The following is a 22,356-nucleotide window of genomic DNA, read 5'->3' on the forward strand; positions in this document are numbered from 1 at the left end:
GGTGGCTAATGACGGCTAATGTTGTCCCAATATGGTTAAATGATTTCCATTGTTGGCTAATACAGGATATAGTCTTGTCTAATGTTTATTCAGCGTTGCTAAATGATTGGTAATGTTGGCTAATTTAGTCTTTCTATTGGAAAATATCAGCTAGTGACGGTAAGTGTTGGCTAAAACAAGCAAATGGTGGCTGAGGTATATGCGTTATAGATTATAAACAGCAAAAACAAAATCCAGTATTAAGTTTACGGGTTAGTCACGTGCGTAACATCTTTAAGGCTTCGCGAAACTTGCTGCCCGCGAGAAGTGCCTCCAACTGCGGTTGTGGTAGATCATTGTGTAATGATGCGTTTCGAACGTCTTGTAGACACTGAAATGTTACACACGAGGCGTACGCACATCAGGGAAAGAGGGCGGGTGGGAGGGAGGCGATAGCATCACATCGACATGTGGTGTTATCGCCACAATTGCCATTGTCAATGATGGGCTGCAGCATGTTAAAATGAAATAAAAATAACTAAAATACACTCTCGCACGTGGTGTAGCTCATTATTGTGGCAAACGTGTTGTCCTGCTTCCTTCTCGCGCCAAACTTATATTTACCTGTTGCGGTTACTATACTTTCTACGAATGAAAGTATAGAGGTTCACAACGAGCAGTTTTTTTATCCGAAACAAAAGCCAGAACACGACAATAAACAAAGCCGCAAAAGCATTAGAAGCCGCAAGAACGAAGAATAGGCAAATCCATGTACTAACTATCATCCCCATTGCGGCTGAGCGATCGCAGCGCCACAGTTCCCTCTAGTGAATATTGTGGGAAACTCTGTCTATTTGCACCTCAACACCTCGGAGTCATGCGACGGTAGCAGAAACGTCGCGTGTGACGCCATACCACCGCCGTTCAATCTGAAAAAAATATATATACGCATATATATATATATATATATATATATATATATATATATATATATATATATATATATATATATAAAGACAGAAAGAAATAGAAAGAGAAATAGAGTGAAAAGTAAAGGGCATAAAGACATAAAAAGATAGAAAGACCGAGGAAGACATAGACAGAGAGAGAAAGAAAGAACTTTTCCAGGCTTGGCACTGCTAGTGCGAAGCTGCCATATATATATATATATATATATATATATATATATATATATATATATATATATATATATATATATATATATATATATATATATAACGCGAACAATCACAGAGTGGAATTCATTACCATCCAGATCACCCATGCTCCGTAGTAATGTTTGATTTTTTTTCCCTTTTGTGTGTCTCTTTATGTATACCCTCTCCTGCTTGGACTACTGTCTGCAGTATTGTACAAAATAAAATAAATAAAAAAATAAATATCTATATATATTATATATATTCAAAATCCACAAAGACAAATATTTCTGAAAAGTTTTTTTCCGATGCGCGGCGACCTCTCGCTCAGCAGCGCGCGGCGTTAGACGGATAGGCCACGAGTCATACGTTTTTCAGCGTGCTAACGGCGAGCTATTTATACACACCATTTACTTCAGCGTGCTTTCTTGGCCACCAGCGAGATGGCGCGAAGGGCGCGAGGGGCGCGCTCCAAATCGTCGCCCCGGTCGTTGCGATGCGCTCTCGCCTCCTGCCTAGCCAGCGAGGTGAACTTTGCGCTACAGGGCGTGGTCACCTGCGCGCGTACTTATCTCGTGAGGGGGTTGGTTTGTATGTCTTGCGCTTTCGCCGCGATGTCCGCGCTCAAGTTAGAGAGCGTAAGAAGTTCACTTCACTCGCTGCAGTGGCCGCGCTTGCGAAAGGAGCGCGCTGTTCAAACAGAAAGAAGTAACAACTGTGACAGTTCGCGCTCTTCCTGTGGATACCTGTGCTTCCATTTCGCGCGTCTTTCTTTATGTCTGAGGAGCGCGCTTTAAGTGTCGAGCTGTTACGGTTGATACTTCGCTCTCGTCCTGTGTGCGTTGTTTTCGTGCATCCTTTTGCGCTTGAGCCACGCGTTGAACATTTCGAGCTGCTTTCCGTTCTTCGCGTTACATTCGAATTTGTTGCTATCGCATTCATTGCTTCGCCGTGGCGGCGAAACTACTGGCTTAGCCGAGCCAGTTTCGCGTGGCTCTTCAAGAGCCGTGCTGCGCATGCGCGAGGATCAGTGATGTCACGCAGCTGGCGCATCGGAGACGGCACCTCCCTCGCACTCCGCCGCTGCCGCGCGCGACTCGCTGCCGCCGGTCTGCGCTTTCCAGAGGAGTAACGTAGCCGAGGTAGAGGTACTGGCGCCTGCGCTCGCGCAGCTATTCGCCTTCGCTGTGCAGTCGCCGTCTGACACTGCGCTGGAGCCGCTTGATAGCGCCTCTGACTGGCGTTTGCCAGTGTGGTTTAGCCATGGAGAAGGAGAGCGCAAATGCTGCTCAACGGCAGAGAAGAGCGAAGAAGCCTAACTCATCGGATCCCCAAGTAGTTGCCTGGCAAAGTAAATATACATGTGCCACATAATATGTATACCATATGTGTGTCATTGGGGCAGCAGTAAGCATGATAATCAAGATAATCCTAGACAATCAGGAAAGCAAAGAACAATCAGCTGAACCTTTGCTAACGCTACGTTATCCTGGCATAGCCGAGCTAAGCCACGAACATTTTTTCATCCGTTATGGAGCTTTTTGTCTTTCTGACTGCACCAACCAGACGGGGGGTGGGCAGGGGGCGCTGCAATCAATTTCTGCCTCCTCCCCACCCCGAACCCCCTAAATGGAGAACGCTGCGCCATGTTGAGCACGATCAAAAGGGCCCGCGTGACGCCGGTATAATTCGAATTTCTCTCGAAATGACAGCTAAATCGTAAGTATACTTTTTCGTTGCGTGATGTCATCGGGTACACCTTGGCATACTTCACGGTCACCTGCGTAACTCGTTGCCTCTATTTTTTCACAGCGCGAGTGACGACCCCGCCCCCGCCGCTGTTGTGCTCGGTGGGTGCGACGCCGACCGCACTGCGTCCGCTGCTTCCGCCGGATGGTGCGTGCGACATCCTCATCTACATGCACGTCCGGTTCTTGAACAACAGGCTGCTTCCGCTGATCAACGTGATGAGCTTCGAAACTTTCAAGAACGGTTGCTCACACTACGCACACACCACCTGCGGCCTTTCCTTCGACATAATGTACGTCGTTTTTAGAGTGACGCGCTATAGACTAGAAGTAACTAGAAGAATAAGAATAGGGCAGAGCCGATGCGGCAGGCATTCTCATATCATGAATCGTGTTTTACTACTATCCCTCAAGAGAAAGGCATATAACAGCTGCATCCGGTATTTACCTACGGAGCAGAAACCGGTTGGCTTGCAAAGAGGGATAAACTTAAATTGAAGACGACGCAGTGAGCAATTGAAAAGAAAATGATAGGTGTAACCTTAAGGGACAAGAAGAGAGCAGAGCGGGTCAGGGAACAAACGGGTGTTAAGAACATCTTAGTCGAAATCAAGAAGAAATGGACATGGACACGGCTTGTAGCGTGTAGGCAAGATAACCGCTGGTCAGTAAGAGTAACTGACTGGATTCCAAGAGAAGGCAAACGCGCGAGGGGGAGACAGAAAGTTAGGTGGTCAGATCAGATTAAGAAGTTTGCGGGTATAACGCGGCAGCAGCAAGCATAGGACCGGGTTGATTGGCGGAAAATGCCTTGCAATGGGCGCTGTCAGGCTGATGATTATTAATATGATGATGATGATGCCATATACTATATTACGGCTGGCTTTCGGTGCTGCCATCTTGTGCTGTTAACCTTGCGATTTTGTACGTTTAATAACCAAACGAACAGCGATACAACAGACGCATGCGCATGAAAGCGGTTGGATTGGTGCATTCGACGTTTCATGACCTTATTAATTCATCTCGTGACATACAAAAACACAGAACAATAAAATATTTGTTTAACATCCCAATGGAGCGTAAGACACATCCAATGTGTCTTACGCAAAATCGCCTATAGGGGGTCGAAGCTCAAGTTTGGGCGCGACGCTCGCGCGGCTGAGTTATGCGTTACTGGGGGCAGATGCTGCCCGCGAAGGCGGTTTGTCGCCAGATTTGACAGCGGCGGCCGCAAGGACACGTGCGGGCATGCGCTCCTCATTCGGCCCGGAGCACTGCTAGTCAACAATAGTTACATTGTGAAGCACCACCGACGAAATCCGAGAGCTCTTCGCGTGCGCGGAAGCGGGCGCGGCAGTGTTGTGGCCGTGGATGCCCCCAGTTGAGATAAGAGCAGTGGCGCCGCTTGACCTTGCTTTGGCAGCCCATAAATGTCTTAGAAGTCCGCGATATCACAATTATTAAGGTGGACCCTTCCGCGAAATATGGCAGGCAAATAAAGAGATACGAAAACCCACGTTACTGATGATGTCATGACGTCGCTACGATGTGCCAGATCGTACAAATTTGTGTCATGATGTTTCGTCACATGAGCATTGCTGTTACTGTGCCGCTGAACAGGTTACGCTTAACGATAAGTTCCAACCCTGTGTGCTCGGTCGAGGAATTAACCCTAGGTCACGCTCTAGACTGTATACCAAATGGGGTTTTGCGCAGGTAAGCGGAATCCGTAGCCCGCTATCTCGAGATTATATTTCAGGCATCGCTGTCACATAACAGGATTTCAGATGATTGGCTATTTGCAAAAGTTGTGCCGGTGAAAAATCTGGTGAAAAGCAATACATTGGAAACTATCGGCCTATTTCAGTGACGTGTGCGGGCTGCGAGCTTCTTGAACACGTAACATCAAAATCAATCCATAGTTACCTCGAAAGCAAGAAGGCTTTCTTTTCTAATCAACACGGCTTTCGACGGAACCTATCCACTATTACACAATTGGTAGAAACAATTAATGACTTTTCAACTGCACTGAATAAGAGAAAACAGATCGACGCTACACGTTTAGATTGATCCAAGGCTTTCGGCCGGGTCGTGCATACCAAAATAATAAATAAGCTGGTGGAAAGGAATATAAATTATGAAATTGTTGAGTGGACCCACTCATACCTTGCAGGTCGGACGCAAAACGTCCAAATAAACGGTTTGCCAATCTAATCTGCCAAAGATAATCTCAGTCGTACCACAGGGACCCGTCTTCGGACCCCTTCTTTTCTTGCTTTACATAAACGATATTTCTCATGAAATAGGCGACGGCATAACCGTTAGGTTGTTCGCAGATGATTGCCTAATATATCGTGAAATTAATAACCAGAATAATCAGGCGTCACTTATGCGAGCTCTCAAAGCTGTAGAAGAATGGGCCGCTGAATGGAAAATGAAAATTAGTGAATCCAAATAAGTCATGCCTAGGGTTTCCAACCAAAAAAAGCACTTTATCAAAAGTTATTATGAGATTAATTTCACAACTCTCGCCGAAGCTGGCATGATGAAATACCTAGGTTTAATAATTTCAAAAGACTTAAGTTGAACGCCGCAAGTGAACTGCATTTCTGCAGCTGCAGAAAAATAAAGTTACGCTTCCTTCGCCGCATACTAAAGCTACTAGCAGCACCATTCGTTATGCCGCTTGCATATTTGATCTACTTAAGATCAACGTTAGAATATACCAGTCTAGTGTGGGATCCGTTCCAATCAGGGTTTAATGAATCGCATTGAAAAAATAGTGAGAAAAGCTGCAAGGCTAATTTTGTCACGGTATTCTCGAAGCGACTTTGTTTCAGAAATGCTTCGGTTGCTTGAATTGCCTACGCTGGCTCAACGCCTAAAACTTGGTAGACTTAAATTTATTTTTTTTTTGTTACAAAAAGGACACCTTAACATTGAAACTAAAACTTATCTTGTTCCCAGGCAAACCAGCAATGTCAGATCAAGCAATCAATTTGTGTTTTCGGCTCCACAATCCTACCTTGATGTGTCCGCGTATTCTTTTTTCTCCGAAAGATGAAATAGTAGAACCATTTACCAGTGTCTATATTGAATTCAACGAGCATTGGGAGCTTTGAAGAGCGCGTTAAAAATGTTTTGTAAAATTGAATATTGCTAGTGTTATGCGTACATTGTCATGGTGTTCGAAAATACATCCTCTAGTTATTTCACATTGCACCGTATGCCAACGTCACAATGTCCGTCTGTATGTTTTTTTTCTACAGTGTTGTAATTTTTAAATATGAATTTTTCTACTGGTTTGTTTTCATTATGATACGCTGTACTTCGTTTCTGTGTTATGTGCACATTCGCTATACGCACCCTGTTACGGCCATGATGGCCAACAGTATTTGGAAATAAAAAATGAACAATGAATCGAGATGCAATACAGGCCTAAACCAAGGCTACCAATGCTCGAAACCGGGTTAAAATAAACCAACAATGCCAAATTAATGTACTTAACAGAAATAGCCGAGCGGTAAACGCAATAATTACCTAAAAATAGCTAAAAAAGCTTCGGAAGCGTGAGGCTGACAACCGCGCCGCGAAAGAGAGGGAGGGCGCCACCGCCTCGCCAAGCGCGCGATTGTTCCTCCCACCGGCGCTTCTTGGGCGCCTCCGTCGCTGCATGTCGAGGGCGAAACAACCTGACGGCACTCGCTGCAGACAACAGGTATCTCAAACTGCCGTAACAAGCAGGAGGTCGACAAAGCGCCAGGAAAAAATAGAGCGCATGTCGCACACCGAGTTTGCGAATCTCTCTAACAATATGGTGCTGGTACCGGAGAAACCCTACATGCTTACCTCAAACATTGACGTCATCAACGGCTTGACAAACGGAGCAGTGGGAACTATACGAACGGGAATAGCTGGGTGCCTGTGCTGCGCACTTCTTCAGGTTTCGGAGTAGTTAAGCTGCAAAGTTTCGGAGTAGTTAAGCTACACCGGTCACTATACAAGAACGATATTTTTTGCCAGCGTCATTATTGCAAGAGCCAGGGTCAACAGCCTCGTGCCGCTCTGTATACGACGACATACGGCACTTTTGTGTTGTGTTCCGCTCTCGTTATTCTGACCTGTTGAATTGCAAGGAGGCTCTGCTTGAATACACTGTTGTGAGAAGGAGAGGTCGTGCCGTGCACACATGTGGAATGTTGAGTAAAAGGCGTTCAGTGCGAGGGAACATCGCTGTATGCAGATTCCAACGAGGTTCGTTGGGTCTGCTCCACCTATTAGTTTGCTTATACTTGACTAAATTGCTGTTAGTAAAGTAAGGTTGAACTTGAGATAACTGATTCGCTTTTACAGGCACATCCCGCCACCGTCGTTCGCGTCAATCCCTTTCGAAGAGCACGTAAATGAACTGAAGGCCAAGTTTCATATGGATCACTACGGCATTCTCAACGTCTATGGCGACCAAAAATTCGTCGACAGCGTATCCGGAAGATCTGTTCCCCTAACACTAAGCGTAAGTAATAATTCTTGTACATGTGGGTGCCACCAGGCAAGACTACTCTGAATAATACTGCACGACACGAGAACGAACAGTTTCCCATCTAGACAGCTATGGCGACACGTTTCGTTCACGTGGCGTTGCTTTATTAACGCGACAGCGTTAAACAGCTCATTTCGCAGAAATTCTGGTGTCGGTGTCGACGTCCTTGTATGTGAGCGGAAAATCAGCGTTGTCCGTCAGTATATATATATATATATATATATATATATATATATATATATATATATATATATATATATATATATATATATATATATATATATATATATATATATATATATATTATACGATATTAGGTACGACAGTGCTAATGTCTTCAAAAGCCATGAAGACTTCTTTCAAGACCACGAATACTCATTTTCACAGTCGTTTCTTTATTTAGTTTGGACGAAGCATCGAAGCAATTTGCGCTGTACGCACACGGTTGGTTCCAGGGGGATGTGAGAAAGCCCAATGCCTCTCTTTGGGAGCAGTTGACGCGTTTGACTCTTACGTGATTGACATTGTCGAACTCAATATTTGCCGATTAAGTTTCAATCTTCTATCTTCAGGCATTGCGACGAATTTTGGGAGAAGAAGAGGAAAGGGAGAAGCACAAGGTCTTCGTCGGAGTTGGCTACCGCTACTTCAACGCAACGAACTCCTGGTCCGCTTTGACGTACACGGCCTCGAACTTGGCGTCGTGAGTTCGAACTTTTGACTATAGCACTTGTGCGCTATGAAACATCGATTCAACGCAACCAAAGTACAGTGGAACCTGGTTATAACGACCACTGATATAGCAAATTATCGGTTACACCAAACTGAACACGAACTATGGCCGGTCAAGCTTCATTTCAGTGGCATTTATTCCTTTTATAACAAAATAGGAAACAGCAGATCCACCGTAACATCGAATATTACGAAGAAATATTTGCATCGCGCGAAGTTCAATAGTTTAAAGGTTGCATAGAAAGTCAAGAAAATATTGAAGGACAATTCACAACCACATCTTTGCTTAACTTGTGGTTTGTGAAAAAAGTTTAGAATGAAGTGGGTTTTAAAGTTGCGGATATATTGGGGGAGTTAAGTAGTGCGGATGCCGCGGACATGGCCAGGAGACTGAGAAGCTACTTGGAGACGCTTCCATTGGATCAAACTGATGAAGTAGGAAGGACCCTCTCGTTAATATACGCTGTGCAAAACGTCGTTCTGTGCGGTGCATGCGTTTTTGTATCTAGTATTTTTGCGCGAGTTGTATTGCGAATTTTTAGAGCCGATTTTATCTCTACTGTTACAACTAATACCGAATATATAACGAAATAGTATATGGTCTCTATGCTCCATCGTTACAACAAGGCCCGACTGTATTCCGAATAGTTCGTTATAGCGAAGTGCTTTTCATTTCATAAGCGTGACCTTTTTATAGCGCGTGATGTGTGGGAACACCCAAAAGCAGCTTTTGAGACTTCATTTAAAATGGCACATTTTAATTATTACTTTCTGCATGTTGTCGATTTACAAAACTGATAGCTCTAGAGAACATGACAAAAAATTAAAAAAGGACACTTATCTACCAGCAGTCATTGCTAGTAAGCTACTTCAAGTTAATATATCTCTGACGGTTCTAACAAACTGCTCTGGCGTACGAACAACATATAGCTAATAAATGAAAGCAATCTTCTGCTCTTGATTTGGGTAGATACCTATACCAGTATTACAAGGTAAACGTAATTTAATTTATAACTAATGACGTTCTTTTCTCAGGCTATTTGTACGCTTGCACACCGTAAAATACCGACAAGCCATTTTCGATCGAATGAGTTGACGTTATTGATGCAAAACTATCGGTAAATTGACCATCGATAGCATTGATAGTTACTTTAAACCAGCGATAGAGCAAACGAACTATCGATAGTGCAATCAATAATACCATCGGTAATATTACTAGCGATAATACACTCTTAAAAAAAGTTAGCAAACAGTACAAGCATAAGTTTACTAGTTTCGAGCGCATTTTACAACCTTCGCGACATCGCTTTACTACCCAGCAGCTGGTAAATTGTGCCGTTACTAACCGGGGAGCCTTTCTTCGTGTCCCTAACTATGCTACTAAAATACCTCTGTTTCCAGATGCTTCGTAGATGCCGTAGTATATATGCCGTAGCTGTGACAGTCATCACAATCAGTCCATATTCAAAAGCAACCAGTCACACCTTACAATTAACAAACTGAGTTCTTTGTTTTTCATTTTAAAATAAGAAAAGGCGATACAAACTTGAAGCCGCGCACTTCCGCCACATGTAACGGCTTCCTTTCTGCTACAGCTGAACAGCTTTTACTCAATTATCATGTGTCAATCAAGCATTATGGTAAAGCAGCACAAACATGTCAACTTTCCTGACCTTCAGCCCTGCTCCTCCTACTCAACTATATACCACGCACTGGGGGAAAAACATTTATGCTTCAATGAGTTCGCGTGGTTGATTGTGTACTATCGATAGTGCTATAGAATTTACTATCAATAGCACTGTCGATAGCTCTTTTTTACCATCGATAGTGACTCAAGTATCGATAGTACCATCGATAGTTCTGCATCACTAGTTCACGTACCTTATTCGCATTCGATGTGAGACCGAACGCGAAGTCGCAACGCGAAACAAATTTAGCAACTTTCCTAATTACTCATTGTTCAGTAATCTTTGTAATTACAGTTTCCTGGTCTACGAAATGCTCCTTCATTGATTTGAAAGCGTGTCGGCATTTTGCGACACAAACCTGCTATAGCCTTGCAGTGCTGGTTGTTCAACGGCATGCTTGTTTAGTCCTAGCATTCTAGTTTTGCTTGTTGTAACTAGTCAAGCCTTACTAATTGTGCATTGAGAGTGACGTGCACAAAATAAGTGCGTCATTGTGATGGTGAATATTTGGAAGTTTGTGCAAGATTTGTTTCAGCATGTACATCATAGATGTAAGCAACAAAATGGAGCCGCTAATTAGGGCTGCTAAAATACGCGATTCCAGGGTTGGAGGAGGGATGGTCGAGGGCGTTGCGAATCCCCTGTTGACGAGTACGAGGGCCTACGAGTGTCCCCTGCCCCAGTAACCGACATTTCTGACAAATTGCTTTTTCGTCGTCTCAAGGCACGCACAGCAAAGGACATTTCACCACCCTTACGGTCATTACGTTAAAATGATGTCACATAGCGTGTGACCGCTGTATTAGTTTATGTGGCGCGAACCTATGTAGCGCAATTTTTTTTTTTCGTCGAACGCACTTTGTCTCATATGCACTGCAACCATTCTGCTTGCCCGCAGGAAGGACGTGGACATTGTGGTAATAATTACCAGTTTTCTGATGCCCCATGATCTGCACGATTGCATAACACTTCCTGTCAACGCGATGAAGAGCCCGAACCAATACACTCCGGCTCTGGTAAGTCACTTCGGGCTGCGAATGTGGCACCGGAAGACGTTTCTATTCGTGGCAAATGAACGTGTGGTTAATAGAGGACGCCCTGATGCACCCATTTGCTCATTTGATTGATGTGTAAACACTATCCTATCTTACGAATCAATGTTATGACTTCTTTCTGAAAACTACAGACACGAGGGAAAAAATTTGTTGCTTTAGTTCCATAAAAACAAAATTATGATACTCTCTGCATGCACGTACAGGAAAAAAATTAGCTTTTTGGTGAAGACAGAGTAACAAAAAGAAACATGTGCCACGGTAGAAGCATGAGCAATGTTTCCTTGGTTGATTTTGCAAAAACAAAAACAAATCATTTTGTACGTGACTCTGCGTGATACGCAGGATGATGCTTCACATATGGCCAAAGAGGGCTTCGCAACGCCCTCGACCATCGTGGCGTTCACCTTCCAGATGGGCGTGCCGTACTACATCCTCACCAAGCAGTACGGCCGACCCATCGATGCCATGTACGAGCCCTGCACCAAGTTCGCACTCACCGACTACTCGCAGGCAAGTCAGTCATTCCGACTTTACAATATAGGGGCTGAGCGGGGGGGAGGGGGGGGGGGATCGCGCTTTACAGGTGCTGTAAACCACTTCACAGCGCCTGTAAAGTCGTTTACGTCGCATGGTGCCCACGCGTCCTGTGGCGTAGTTAGCATCGTCACTGCGGTGTCAGGGATGGCGCTGCACCTGCTGAGGCAGCGCCGTGGCGTCAAGGTTAAGCGGGTTAATGAGGAAGAGCGCTCGCTCTCTTTGGTTCTTGTCACTGCTCAGCGACGGTCGTCTCTCGTGGCGAGGTCCGTGAGGGCGATTCCGCGGTTCATTACCGCAGACTCCCCGTGGTGAGTCGAACGTTGGTGACGTTGCTTTCGTGTTGTGTGTTATGTTTGTGCAAGCTATGTTGTTATTGTAGTGTGTTATTCGTCCTTGTTACTGTAGTTATTTGCAAGATTCGGATGGCGGACTCGCCGTTGTGTGAAAGCTGCCAATAAATGTGTATGCGTTCTTTACAATACGCTGTGTACAGCGCCCGCTTGGTCCATAAGTAGCTTTCTGTCTACCCAACAGCCCACAGCTGGGACGTGGTTATACAAAGGCGTATACACGTATCCTGTTACGAAACCGAGTTTCCTCGAAAAAGTCTTGTCTAACTAGGTCACAAATTCCGCGGTCCATAGATAAAAGAAAATGTGTGCATTCAGCTGCGTGAAGACGCCGCGTACCTGAATAGGAGGTACAAGGCCTCCATGATTAGCTCCGACAGCGCGCTGCCGGAGCTGATCCCGGAGGCCATGGAAGGGAGCACGTCCGTGGCAGTTTAGGCAGCGATTATCGCACGGGTGCTAGTATAGCAAAAGGCACACCGACGAGACGCCCTAAAAGTCAGACGGCTTTTTTTTCGTGCTCGGGAATTGTATTAGTTTAGGCGCTCACTTTATTATTGCGATAGCAATTATATGGACAGTCTCGGCTGGATTTTGCCGTCGCCGTCGCCGCCGTCATGCACCGTATATGTATAAGTATGTATATATATATATAAAAGCCCCAAAGAAAAATAATTCAGAAAAATGCTTCCGAAGCGCGGAATTGAACCAGGGACCTCTTGTTCGGCAGCGAGCGGCGCTATCCACTACGCCACGAAACGCAGATCCTCCACATAGCTAAAGGCGAGCGTTATATACACACCCTTTAGCGCTGGACGGACTCGGAGACAGCAGGCGATAATAAGCGTTTCTTCATTACCAGCGAGATGGCGCTAGAAGCCCGACGGGTGCATTTAAAAGTCGTCGGCGAGCTCGCTCGCTTCTTCTTATATTTGCGCATGGGAGAAGCTTGCGCTTCCGCTGTATCCTCGCGCGGTTTTCTCGTGGTGAGGGGAAGAGGGATGTTTCACGCTTTCACCGTGATGTCCGCGCTCACGTTACGGAGCGTACGAAAGCCACTCGATCTCAAGGGACGCCGCTAAACGAACAAACAGAAGATGAGCGCGAACTATCAAGTGCCACAGCTCGACACTTGAAGCACGCTAGTTTCCTTCGCTGCTTCGGCCGCCTTTGCAACAGGAGCGCTGTTCAAACTGAGAGTATACATTGGCGAGCATCACTTCGTATAGCATTAGTTCCTTGCTATCGCATTCATTGCTTCGCCCTTGCGGCGAAACTGTGACTTTTTTCTGACTAGACGCCTAACTAAAAAATCTTGCTAAAGAAGCAGGCGAGCTTAAATGGTGCCCGCCAGCAAGTAAAGTGAATATGCTCTGTATACTATATGCTTGGCTATTTATAAAATGAAGGCTTCCCGACCATTCACGACGAAATGGGTAATATGGCCTTGTACTGACCGCGTTATCCCTAAAAAATCAGCCACAATGTTCCTGCCTCCGTCTTATAACCAGGAGCACATGTATATTCGCCCCAAGCGGCATTTGTACGCTCAACGTCCTTGACCTGTGGTGAGTTGCGAACCTTGTGCGAGCTAACTACGCCTCTGAGAGCGGTGGCTTGATGCATAGCTCGAGGTAGGCGAGAATAGCTTGCTTTAGACTACATCATACTCTACATAGGGAGAGTCGTAATATACTTTTTTTTTTACCAAACACACTGGGTCTACCCACTACTACCACTGCACGCAACTGGCCGCACATTTTTAGCAGTGGAGCTGTAAATTCCACACCTCCTTAATTTTACGGTGTCCGTCTGCGTCTACAAGGAATCCCTGGCACCCTCTAGGGTGAGCGCGCGGGATCCGCGTCCATTTTGTCATTGCGGAGTTCGCGAGAGTATTAGGTTGTAATAATAATAATATCTGGGGTTTTACGTCCCAAAACCACGATATGATTAAGTATTAGGTTGTAACCGACTGTATGTGCATACTTGGGCAAACGAGCATTTTACAGACCTAGTCTTCTCAGTATGGGGAAGATTTGTTATTCGGTATTGTTTTTATACAAACGCTTATGTGTTACCATTCCACACGCTTGAGCGTGCAATTTTCTATGAAATGCAGTTTGAGCAGAACCTCGGACAATTCTTCTTTTTTTTTTTGCCAGGAATCAGCTCATCGTATTACAAAGCGCCGTAACAAAGCGCCGTAAGCTTAGTCGATATTCCGAGATACGACTGCAGAAATATCGTATCAAATGAATTCAGTTCTGAAGAGATATTATCTTAGTCTTTCTTTCTGTTTTTTGCTTTCGTGCCAATTCGCTCAAGCGCGCACACACGTACGCACGGAAGGTGAACTCCGACTCCTTCTAATAAACCTTCAACTTGCTGGTTTTGTAGCCAAAACACTCTTCTTTACCGAACTACTAGATGTTTTCGTTTCTGCCGACTACCAACTGTTTTTCTTTCTGCAGGCATGTCAGGCCGACACGGCCGACCTCAATCTCGAGAAGGCAGTCATCGGCTTGAACAATGCGGAGTCAGCCCAGTTATTCGGCGACAAAAAAATCTTCCAGTCGCACGACACGCTTGGCCGTATGAAAGAAAAGGTGACCTATTTATTTGCTATGAAGTGATGCTTAAGCCACAGGCAATAAGTTTAAAAGAACGGAAAATGTACCACGTGAGTGTGGGATGGTTATCGATCGTCACGCACGTTTGGAATCATGAATGGATCATTAAGGCAAAAGCCTTAGATGCTTCATCAAACGCAAAAATTGACCGTCGGCGTTGGCGTTCCGCGGCGTCGGCGTCGACACGAGTGATGCAAAAAGTCATCATCACACGATGAGGTCATCATATGACGTGATCATGAGCTAACGTATCGCCAAAAATTGTCACGTCATCCCGACTTCACATGCCATGACGTCAAATGATGATGTCGTCACATGACAACGTCGCTTGGTCAAAGGTGGACCGATCACGGAGGCAGTGCAAAACCAGGAGAGGTGCAGGAAGCCTGCAATGCCTCCGATCCTGGCGGATGTGCAAAACCACGTTTGATGCAGAAAGCTTTCGCAGGGGGGCGGTGGAGGTTAGTACATCGGCTGAGAAGAAAAAGAAGGAGATGGCGTTCGCCTTCGAGTCGTATTAGGCGAATGCATGAGGAACTGTGTGAGCTTTTGTTTTCGTGTGGTATATGCAGTATGTGGAAGAATTTTCGCCAACCTTGATTTCCACCTATAGCCGATACAACTTTAGAAGGCAGCGGCATTTCCTCCTCAAAAGCGGATGAACACAAGCCTGCACCAGTGGGCGCGCACTCGGGACTGACGTCATGAGCGCGACGGCCGGTGGCTCCGCCTTCGGACAACATCGGCGCGTGCATGAGCGGGACTATTTCTTTAGTCGCGGAGGCGATCGGCTGCCGCGCTTCGGTCGTCAGGGCGGGGCCTCTCCTGCCTTCTAAAGTTGTATCCGACTACAGGTGTCTTGAATGGCGCTAGCCCATAGCGTTTATTGTGCGGATGATTGCGAGGAGGGCACGGAGCGAGCGCCGCCACGCGGAGAGACTGGCGTGCCACGAAACGAATGCCACGCGTTTGGCGCGGCGCTCGGTTGGCCATGCACAAGGAGCATTTGTAGAGCATTCGGCCATGTGCAGGGAGCCTGCGCATGGCCTAATGAGGGGAAGGGGATGCGAACGCTAGCCCTACACTTAGGAACTACGTACCCACCAAACGTCAATTTCTTATTTTAAGCCAGGTTGAAGCAATGTGTTCGTTTGTGCAGTTTGAATGCGCACCTATCACCATTCAGTTATTTTCCTTAGTTAACCGAACACTTAATTGACAATTTTCTGTAGTAAAGTGATACACCTATGTCATATCTATTGTCACGTGGTCGTGACGTCGACGAAGACAGCAGTCGGCGTTTGTAGGATGAAACTGTTTATTTGGCCGAACTTGTGGCCGGAAAATGAGAACTAGAACTACAGTAATGCACGCTGTACAATGATAGCGGCGAACAGGGCGTCGTCCGTCGATCAACTGACAAGCGGTCACGCGCGTCGGCTTTTATACAGGCGCTATCGAATTTTCCAGCAATATCGCTGGTGGCGGCGTAATCTCTAGACAAAGCTGGAACATTCGCGTGCGGGGCGCAATCTTAACAAACCGATCTACTACAATCGCGACGCTTCTAGAACACTACTTCGCGGACAGCGTAGAGCGTTGATAACCGTCTCTGCCGGTCAAACCCGAATACATCAAAACAAGACAAGAAGTGGGCGTGGCAATGCCCCCCTCTCAAAAAGCATCGTCCCGATGCTTGTGAAAGAACATAGAAGAGAAAAAAAAAACAAGTGTATACACAAATAAATTACAATAACAAAGGAAAAAAAAAAAGAGTCCCCAGGCTCGCTAACGCGCGAAAAACGGCTTAAGGCGCACGACATGGACGACTTCAGGTCGCGCACGGCGCTGCTGAGAGTTCGTAATGCCGTCTAGGACAACCTCATAGTCGAGTGTGCCCAGGCGTCGAAGTACCCTGTACGGTCCGAAGTATCGTCGAAGAAACTTCTCACTAAGTCCTCGTCGGCGTATTGGCGTCCATACCCATACACGGTCACCGGGTTGGTATTCCATGTGGCGTCGTCGAAGGTTGTAGCGGCGGCTGTCAGTCGTCTGCTGGTTCTTGATCCGTAGGCGGGCGAGCTGTCGTGCTTCTTCGGCGCGCTGTAGGTAGGTGGTCACGTCGATGTTTTCCTCGTCGGTCACATTTGGTAGCATGGCGTCGAGCGTCGTTGCCGGGCTCCGTCCGTAGACCAACTTGTATGGCGTCATCTGCGTCGTTTCCTGTACGGCCGTGTTTTACGCGAAGGTCACGTACGGAAGGATGGCGTCCCACGTCTTGTGTTCGACGTCGACGTACATGGCCAGCATGTCGGCGATGGTCTTATTTAGACGCTCGGTGAGGACGTTGGTCTGTGGGTGGTACGCGGTGGTGCGGCGGTGGCTTGTGTGGCTGCATTCCAAGATCGCCAGAGTCAGGTCAGCCGTAAACGCCGTACCTCTGTCGGTTATGAGGACCTCTGGGGCGCCGTGTCGAAGGACGATGTTCTCAATGAAGAACTTGGCTACCTCAGCGGCACTGCCTTTGGGCAGGGCTTTTGTTTCGGCGTAGCGGGTGAGGTAGTCGGTAGCCACGACGATCCATTTATTTCCGCAAGTCGACGTTGGGAACGGCCCCAGGAGGTCCATCCCGATCTGCTGGAATGGTCGCCGAGGAGGCTCGATCGGCTGAAGGAAGCCTGCTGGTCTTGTGGGCGGTGTCTTCCGTCGCTGACAGTCTCGGCACGTCCTTACGTAGCGAGTGACGTCGGCGGCAAGGCGCGGCCAGTAGTACTTTTCTTGTACTCGTGCGAGCGCTCGGGAAAGTCCGAGGTGTCCAGCCGTTGGGTCGTCGTGCAGGGTATGCAAAATTTCTGGTCGTAGTCCCGAAGGTACAACGATAAGGTAGCTGGCTCGGGCCGGAGTGAAGTTCTTCTTTACGAGGACGTTGTTTTTCAAGGAAAATGATGCCAATCCTCGCCTGAATACTTTTGGGACAACGACGGTCCTGCCCTCCAGGTATTCCACTAGACCCTCCAGTTCCGGGTCGGCTCGCTGTCGTTCGGCGAAGTCTTCGGTACTTATGGCTCCCAAGAAGCTGTCATCATCCTGGTCGTCGGGCGTTGGTGGGTCGACGGGGGCACGAGACAAGCAGTCGGCGTCGGAGTCTTTCCTTCCGGACTTGTAGACGACAGTAATGCCAACATCTTGAAGTCTTAGGCTCCACCGTGCGAGGCGACCTGAAGGGTCCTTCATGTTAGCTAGCCAACACAAGGCGTGATGGTCGCTCACAACTTTGAAGGGCCTTCCGTAGAGGTAGGGGCGAAACTTTGACGTAGCCCAGATGATGGCGAGGCACTCCTTTTCTGTTGTGGAATAGTTGACCTCTGCTTTAGACAGCGACCGGCTAGCATAACTGATAAGCCTTTCCAGTCCGCCCGTCCGCTGCACAAGGACGGCGCCGAGTCCTATGCTGCTTGCATCGGTGTGAATCTCCGTATCGGCGTATTCGTCGAAATGCGCAAGTATCGGAGGTGTCTGCAGGCGTCGTTTCAGTTCATGAAATGCTTCGACTTGCGCTGTTTGCCACCTGAATTCGACGTCGGTCTTCGTGAGCTGCGTTAGTGGCTCGGCGATCCGTGAAAAGTCTTTGACAAACGTCTGTAATAGGCGCACAAGCCGAGAAATCGGCGCACGGCCTTCTTGTCGGTGGGTGGCGGGAAAGCGGCGATGGCAGCTGTTTTCTGCGGGTCTGGGAGCACTCCAGTCTTGCTGATCATGTGACCCAAAAACAAGAGCTCCTCGTACGCGAAGCGGCACTTTTCTGGTTTCAGGGTGAGCCCGGAGTTCTTGATTGCTTGAAGTACGGATTGAAGTCGCTGGAGGTGTTCGTCGAAGTTCGAGGAATACACAACGACGTCGTCCAAGTAAACAAGGCAAGTCTGCCACTTCAAGCCAGCTAACACAGTATCCATGACTCGTTGGAAAGTCGCAGGCGCCGAGCAAAGACCGAAAGGCAGGACCTTGAACTCGAACAGGCCGTCCGGTGTTATAAAGGCGGTCTTTTCTCGGTCTCTCTCGTCGACTTCAATTTGCCAGTAGCCGGTCTTGAGGTCCATCGACGAAAAGTAATTCGCGTTGTGGAGTCGATCCAGGGTGTCGTCTATCCGTGGGAGAGGGCACACGTCCTTCTTTGTGATTTTGTTCAGGCGACGATAATCGACGCAGAAACGTAGGGTCCCATCCTTCTTCTTCACTAACACCACGGGAGACGCCCACGGGCTGTTGGACGGCTGGATGATGTCGTCGCGTAGCATTTCATCGACTTGTTTCTTAACGGCCTCCCGTTTCCGCGTCGAAACCCGGTAGGGACTCTGACGGAGTGGTCGAGCATTTTCTTCTGTTATGATGCGGTGCTTAGCAAGGGGCGTTTGTCGGACCCGCAATGACGACGAGAAACAGTCCCTGTATTCCTGCAGAAGGCGTAGGAGCTGTTGCTGTTGGCGAGCGGGAAGACTTGGGTTTACGTCGAAGGGTGGCTCAGGGATCGTCGTCGTAGCTTCGTCAGAATCTGAAAAGGCAAACGCATCGCTGACGGCCAAGATTTCTTCGATGTATGCAGTCGTCGTGCCCCTGCTCAGGTGTCTGTATTCCTGGCTGAAGTTCGTTAGCATCACGCTTCCTTTTCCTTCATGCAACCGAGCAATGCCCCTTGCGACGCAAATGTCACGGTCTAGCAGCAAACGCTGATCGCTCTCGATGAAACCTTCGATGTCTTCTGCTTTTTCGGTGCCGACGGAAATAATGACGCTGGAACGCGGCGGAATGGTCACCTGCTCTTCTATCAAATTCAATGCATGGTTCCCTGGCGTCGCGCGGGGCGGGAGCGCTTTATCTGAGGTTAGTGTTATCGACTCGGACCTCAGGTCGATGACGGCGCCGTGTTCACTTAGGAAGTCCATTCCAAGTATTGCATCACTGGAGCAGTTTTGTAGGATTACAAAGCTCGCAGGATAAGTCCGGTTATTGATGGTGACTCTCGCCGTGCAGACACCAATCGGCGTTATCATATGGCCTCCAGCGGTGCGGATTTCGGGGCCTTCCCAAGTGGTCTTAACTTTCTTCAACTTCGTGGCGAAGGGCCTACTGATGACGCAATAGTCGGCTCCATTATCGACGAGAGCGGTGACGTTGTGGCCGTCGATGAGAACGTCGAGGTCGCTAGTTCGTCGTCTTGCGTTGCGGTTGGGTCTCGGCGTCGGGTCACGGCTGCGTCGGTTTGTTCCGCTGCTTCCATGTTGCGTCGTCGGGTCTTCTTTGGTCCGCAAGATCTCGTCGTCAGGGGTCTGTCTGGTTCGTGTCGTGTTCTGAAGGTTTCGTCGCGACGTCGTCGTCGTCGGCGGAGGATCTTCGGTAGTTCGTCGTACAGAAACCGCACCTCCATCGGTTGCTGCCCTTAGTTTTCCGGATACGGGCTAGGCGACCGGCCCCGGTTTGGGCCAGTGTACGGCAGGCGGTGCGGTGACATGTAGCGGCCGGGCGACGGCGAGCTTGAAGGACGTCGTTCTTGCCACTGCGTTCCGGTTAGGTAGTCGTCGATGTCGTGAGGCCGTTCGCCTGGCTGCGGTCGCGGCGCGTTGATGGCGAATCCTCGTAGTCCCATCTGTCGGTACTGGCAGCGGCGGTACGTGTGGCCGGCCTCCCCGCAATGGTAGCAGAGCGGGCGGTTGTCAGGTTCGCGCCAGACATCGGTCTTCCTCGGGGTGTAGCGCTGGCCGACAGGTGGGCGGTAGGGCGTCGGTGGCGGCGGCGGCGTATGGCCGACAGGTGGACGGTAGGGCATCGGTGGCGGCGGCGGCGTCTGGCCACGGTACTGCGGCGGTGTATCGTCTTGGCGTGGGCGTGTAGGAGGAGAATGACGGCGGGCTGCAGCAGCATAGCTCATAGCTTGCGGCTGCGGCTCTACTAGCTGAGGCGCACCGAGTGAATGCTGGATCTTCTGGCGCACGAGGTCGGCGATGGAATCTACTTGAGGTTGCGACGAAGGTAGAAGCTTTCGCAGCTCCTCTTGCACGATTGCTCGAATCGTCTCACGCAGGTCGGCGGATCCTAGCGCTTGAACGTCGGCGTAGCTTGTGGTCGAGAGGCTGCGGTTGTATTGCCGTGTTCGCATCTCAAGCGTTTTCTCGATTGTTGTTGCTTCGGAAACAAATTCTTGGACGGTATTCGGCGGATTCCTCATAAGGCCAGCAAAGAGCTGTTCCTTTACTCCTCGCATGAGGAAACGAACCTCCTTTTCTTCAGGCATGTTGGGGTCAGCGTGGCGGAACAGCCGGGTCATTTCTTCCGCGAAGATGCTCACGTTTTCGTTCGGGAGCTGAACCCGTGTCTCCAGCAAGGATGCGGCCCTTTCCTTTCGAACGACGCTCGTGAACGTCTCCAAAAAAGCACTACGAAAGAGATCCCAGGTTCGAAGGGTGGACTCCCGGTTCTCGAGCCATGTCCTTGCTGCTTCTTCCAGGTAGAAGTAAACGTGGCGCAGCTTGTCGTCGGCATTCCAGTTGTTAAATGTTGCGACCCTTTCGAACGTCTCCAGCCAGGTTTCGGGGTCTTCACATGGCGAACCACGAAATGTCGGCGGCTCCCTGGGCGGCTGCATCACTATCGCGGCAAGGTTCGCTGCGGCCGTAATCGTGCCTGTTGTTCTTGTCGCCGTGGCTTTTGGCTTATCCGGTAGGAGTCCGTATTGGGGGGGTAGTCCTTTCTGCCGGCGGCTGGTTCGAGGATCCGGGTTGTCCTTAGAGTCGTCTTCTTCGCGGCTTGGGCTTGGGTTAGCGCTCCGCGGTGGCGTCCGGATCATGAAGCAGCACCTCCACCAGATGTCACGTGGTCGTGACGTCGACGAAGACAGCAGTCGGCGTTTGTAGGATGAAACTGTTTATTTGGCCGAACTTGTGGCCGGAAAATGAGAACTAGAACTACAGCAATGCACGCTATACAATGATAGCGGCGAACAGGGCGTCGTCCGTCGATTAACTGACAAGCGGTCACACGCGTCGGCTTTTATACAGCCGCTATCGAATTTTTCAGCAATATCGCTGGTGGCGGCGTAATCTCTAGACAAAGCTGGAACATTCGCGTGCGGGGCGCAATCTTCACAAACCGATCTACTACAATCGCGACGCTTCTAGAACACTACTTCGCGGACAGCGTCGAGCGTTGATAACCGTCTCTGCCGGTCAAACCCGAATACATCAAAACAAGACAAGAAGTGGGCGTGGCACTATCTTATACAACCATTGACACCTCCTTTGTTATGTCGCTTTGTACTTGTTTGAAGGTTTGAGGAACTTACCGACAACCCCACTCGGTGGTGAATCTGAGGTGCTCCGCAAGGAAGTTAGTGTCCCTAGGTACTAGCGCCATTGAAGTGGTGGTAGCATTTTTACCTGCATTTATTGCCAGTTTTAGAGATATCGTTGTAACGAAAAAAATTAACCCCTCGTTTGCTCCTATTCCACTCGGTCATTAGAGAGCGAAGGCCTTGGGTTTGTCGGCGTCAACACGCCTTCAAGTAAATCACACGACGATTTATTGAGCAGTTTGCGCTTTCAAGCTCCCGTAAGAAGTGACGCCTGCATTTTAAGTGATGTCCCGCGTGTGGCACAATGACCGTAAATAGCGCTGGCTGACGCTCACCCTAGGGTTGCGTGTAATACAGATATGAGAACGCAAAAAGGTTGATAACAACACGGCACCGGGGACATAGCGCACCTGCATGAAGGTAACAAATTGGCTGCTTTTGAAAAGACACTTAGTATGGCTCAAAGTATGTGCATTGGACCTGCGACCCAGCTGCGGGCGAAAGACGTGAAGACAGAGAGAGCGCTGACTTCGAACTGAATTTTTAAACACGGACAAAACGTATACATCACGCATAAAACCCTACTCACGCATCA

The 22,356-nt window shown here is 48.4% G+C and overlaps 1 protein-coding gene across 1 annotated transcript in view; it reads left to right on the plus strand.

The window, feature by feature from the left end:
- The window catches only part of LOC119375157 (uncharacterized), an 89,002-nt gene that overhangs the window by 14,494 nt on the left and 52,152 nt on the right, over positions 1–22,356 (plus strand). The window contains exons 4-8 of the mRNA XM_049411185.1: positions 2,949–3,177; positions 7,238–7,397; positions 7,997–8,127; positions 10,743–10,860; positions 11,242–11,413. Of these exons, the coding sequence (XP_049267142.1) occupies positions 2,949–3,177; positions 7,238–7,397; positions 7,997–8,127; positions 10,743–10,860; positions 11,242–11,413 (810 nt within the window). The remainder of the gene's footprint in view (positions 1–2,948; positions 3,178–7,237; positions 7,398–7,996; positions 8,128–10,742; positions 10,861–11,241; positions 11,414–22,356) is intronic.

This window comes from Rhipicephalus sanguineus, chromosome 11 (assembly GCF_013339695.2).
Source record: "Rhipicephalus sanguineus isolate Rsan-2018 chromosome 11, BIME_Rsan_1.4, whole genome shotgun sequence".
In the NCBI taxonomy this organism is placed as follows: Eukaryota; Metazoa; Arthropoda; class Arachnida; order Ixodida; family Ixodidae; genus Rhipicephalus; species Rhipicephalus sanguineus.